General features: G+C 37.2%; 1 protein-coding gene across 1 annotated transcript; it reads left to right on the plus strand.

Moving 5' to 3' along the window:
• The first annotated feature begins 291 nt into the window (after nucleotides 1-291).
• Nucleotides 292-3,171, plus strand: LOC107849539 (E3 ubiquitin-protein ligase UPL5-like). Its single transcript, XM_047400515.1, is given in 3 exon segments — nucleotides 292-1,662; nucleotides 1,934-2,517; nucleotides 2,648-3,171. Coding segments are annotated over 3 exon segments (1,587 nt in total). The 5' UTR covers nucleotides 292-1,031; the 3' UTR covers nucleotides 3,020-3,171.
• Nucleotides 3,172-4,060: the final 889 nt, after the last annotated feature.

Below are 4,060 nucleotides of genomic sequence, written 5' to 3' on the forward strand. Positions count from 1 at the left end.
AATGAATCTAACAAAAATTCATATTCTCCAAGTATGTAATCCACGTATTCACTAAGTGACCTTTTCTTATTGCTTCGCTGGAGCTCTTATCTCTTAGAATAATTTCAATAGAAATAATTTATTAAATACTTAATTAGACCAAAATTCCTCTTTTACAAACTCAAAGGACTTAAATGATTTTAAAATTTATTAAAGGGACTAATCTATAAAATATTACTTTGTCCTATTAGTCTAATTTAAATCCAATTTTTTCCCTCACAATTTTCACACTTACTCTGCTTTTCTCTGTTCTTCTGCTTTCTTCACAAATTGAATCAACAAATCTACCTCGATTTATCCGAATGCATCCATTTTCCAACATCGATGTTAACAACACCGCTGCGGGTAACAAGCTAACTCTTGATGATTCTACCGGTGTTGATCAAACACTCGAGCGACTGGATAACTTGTCATCTCGAATTTTTTATTTCTGCGAAAGCAAACATCAGTTGATTCCGTCCCCCTCAGTCGCGAATAGTATAAAAAGCGTGCTTACAAACTTTGTGAGTATGACTCCAAGTGACTTTAATCTAGCCTCTGAACATTTCAAGAAATTCAGGTCCTCGTGCATGCCAGAAGCTTTAGTAACTCTTTATATGACTCAAGATTGCAGAGTATTGCTTATGAATGCATTTATGAATTTATCGATTCACTTAAGAGAGAGACACTTACACCGATATACACTTTGTTAGTTTCAGAATTTATTAGTAGTTTGGAAGAAGATGTGGAACATGACTATGATTTGTATGTATTTTGCCGGAGTAGTTTGGGGGCTATGATAGAGTCTGTAGGGATCGTGATGTGCAACGATGGTGCTGAGAATTTGTTATCGTTGAATGATATTTTTCAGTTTGTTATTGAGATAGCGAGCGAGTTATGCACTGAGTTAGCTAAGACCGCGGGATCAAACTGAATATTCGGGGCTATCATTTCCCCTTGTGCATGATTTTACCGCGTATATAGTTCCTGTGTGCAATGTTTTACGACCATTGATGCACGATGACACTGGTGAAGTGGAGTGTTACAGAGGGACTATTGAAAGAATGAAGTCTGAAATTTTCGATGTTTTGTTAGGAAAAATGGAGTTGTCTTTAAGGTCATTGTGTTTGAAAGGGGAAGTAGAAGACGTGGAAGATGTACCTTGGTGGTCTCTATATCTCGTAATTCTGAAGCACTTATGTAATGTATCGAAACTGTGTAACGGTTTTGAGAGTAAGTTTTGGGAGACGATGAAGCGAGTGAAGTCTTCGTTGAGCTTTCTGATCTTTTCGCTTGTGACTAAATCAGAAGACTACGAGTGGCTGTTTGAGGTAATGGATTTTGATGCACGGAGTCATCTGGCGCGGATGATGATTCCAGAAGTTGGAGAGAATGAGGAATGTCAATACAACATGCTCACCAACAGGTCTGAGTTACTCAAAGATTCGTATGGCTACATTGGAATAATTGCCAGACCGGAGCAATTGCTAGGCGGTTTGTTTGGGCAATTCGAAAATGAACAAGCTACCGGACCTGGTGTGTTGAGGGAGTGGTTATTATTGGTATGCCAAGCGATCTTCAATCCTCGGAATTCTCTTTTTGTTGCCTGCCCGAATGATCGTGGAAGGTTTTTCCCAGATCCAGGTAACCTATCATTTCATTTATGCAGTATATATATATAACATTTTGCTAGTGTTTGGTCTTAATTTTGCTATATTTTGATCAATGAATGAGTTTTTGCAATAACGATAGGTACCTTAAAGGGCCAAATATACCCCTCAACTTCGTTAGATGGAGGGTATATGCCCCATTTTTTTAGCGAGGGGTATATTTGCCTCTTTTCGTACTAAGTATTTAAAGTGCTCTAATTATTAGAGTGTGAATAACGATCATCTACAATTTGTGCTTGTTGCAGACTCTAAGGTGAATCCGGCACACCTTGAGTATTTCCGTTTCTATGGTAGGATGATTGCGTTGGCCTTAATGCATGGGGTACAAATTGAAGTTGTGTTTGATCGCGTCTTCTTCTTGCAATTGTCTGGAAAAGGCGTATCATTGCAAGACATCAGGGACTCGGATCCAATCTTGTACAATAGCTACAAGCAGATATTGGATATGGATCCAGAGATGGTGGATCAAGATGTTCTAGGCTTGACGTTCGTAACTGAACTTGAGGTTTTGGGCTCGAGGAAAGAAATAGAGCTTTGTCCCAACGGAAAGGATACTGTCGTGGACAGTAAGAACCGGGAGGTGTATGTTAGTCTGCTGATCAAACATCGGTTTGTAACTTCGATTGCAGAGCAGGTCGAGTATTTTGCAAAAGGTTTTGAAGATTTGATAGCTCCGTCAAGGGCTCAGTCCTTTTTCCGGTGTCTTTATCTCGATGATCTCGACTTAATGCTCGGTGGTAGAAGCGATGTTTCTATCGAAGATTGGAAAGCGCACACTGATTATCATGGCTACAACAAAAGCGATTCTCAAATATCCTGGTTCTGGGAGGTAAATTATTCTTATCCCTCGATAACCCCTTAAACTTGTCAATATATTTCATTTCAAACTATGGTGTGTCTCGATTGATCATTTGAACACATGATAAAAGTCGTCATGTACCAAGCATGAACAATTGAAGCATGATTTCGTGAGAAGCATGTTTGACAAAGGAGTCTATTATTAAGGACGTTCTGTCGTTCTTTTCTCATGATCCAACAATGTTCGTTTTCTTTCTCTTGTTGTGCAGATAGTCGAGCGAATGTCTGTTGAGGAGAGAAAGGTGCTTCTTTTCTTCTGGACATCAGTTAAATCTCTGCCTCTAGATGGCTTTGGTGGTCTGGATTCGCGACTTGACATCTACAAGAACTCACAGTCGTGGGATCACTTGCCTTCTTCACAAACGTGCTTCTACCGCATGTACTTTCCGCCTTATCAATCCTTGGATGTCATGCAAGATCGACTCCGCATAATCACCCAAGAACATGTTGGTTGCAGCTTTGGTACCTCGTGATCGATCAGAGGCAGATTCAAGATTTGAAGTTTACGAGTTCTTATAGCTATGTAGAATTAATGTACAATGATATATAACTGAGTTCTTACAGCTAAAGATTCTTTGGGATGTGCTCCCTTCTTCTCTTTGCTTTTACTTTGTCATATTTTGACTTGAGGCACACATTAAAAATAATTATTAATATGACTATTTTATTATAGTACCTCTATTAATTATTGGTTATTAGTGTTTCTTGAAATTAATTTAGACAATTGTTGGTTATTATTATTTTTTGAATTTAATTTAGAGAATAAACAATTAATTTTAAGATAAAATAAAACAATTAAAACATGAGATGATATGTAACTAAATAAAAGAATATGGAATTTTAGGTAGATATGGTAAGGTTATTAGTGTCGGGATATAGTCTTTTTAATTTTTAATGGGTTAAGCTAATAAATAGGTGAATTAATAATCAAACCTGTTAAAATATGAGTAGAATAAAAATAACATATAGAAAAAGAATTATAATGTAGTGTCATAGGATCTCCGTATAATAATGTAATAACAACAATTCATTAATATACTTCAACTATATTTCTCAGATGGTATCAGAGCCTCTACTAACTTAGTAGAGAATCAAAGAACTCTCGTTGTTGGCAGATGGTTATTCTCATCCATGCAACCCATCTAACCAATGATTATATTAGCAAAAGTTAGCCACTATGTATCATTTTGGTAACTATTTTCTCATATTTGATTTGTACAACACTATGCATCTTTGAGGTGACTACTTTCTCATATCCGTGTATCTTTCTGGACTACCTCTCATATTTAATTTAAGTAGTACCTGCATCTTTTCAGACTACTTTCTCATATCTGAATTGCATAGCACTGTGTGTCTTTTCGGTGACTCCTCAGATCTGATTTGCGTAGGATCGTGCCATCATTCTGACCCTACCAATATAATTTCTCTTTTTCAGTAGGATCGTGTCGCCATTCCGACCCTACCCATATAATTTATCTTTTTCAGTAGGATCGTGCCTTCATTCGATCCCTATC

This window comes from Capsicum annuum, chromosome 12, assembly GCF_002878395.1.
Source record: "Capsicum annuum cultivar UCD-10X-F1 chromosome 12, UCD10Xv1.1, whole genome shotgun sequence".
Classification (NCBI taxonomy): domain Eukaryota; kingdom Viridiplantae; phylum Streptophyta; class Magnoliopsida; order Solanales; family Solanaceae; genus Capsicum; species Capsicum annuum.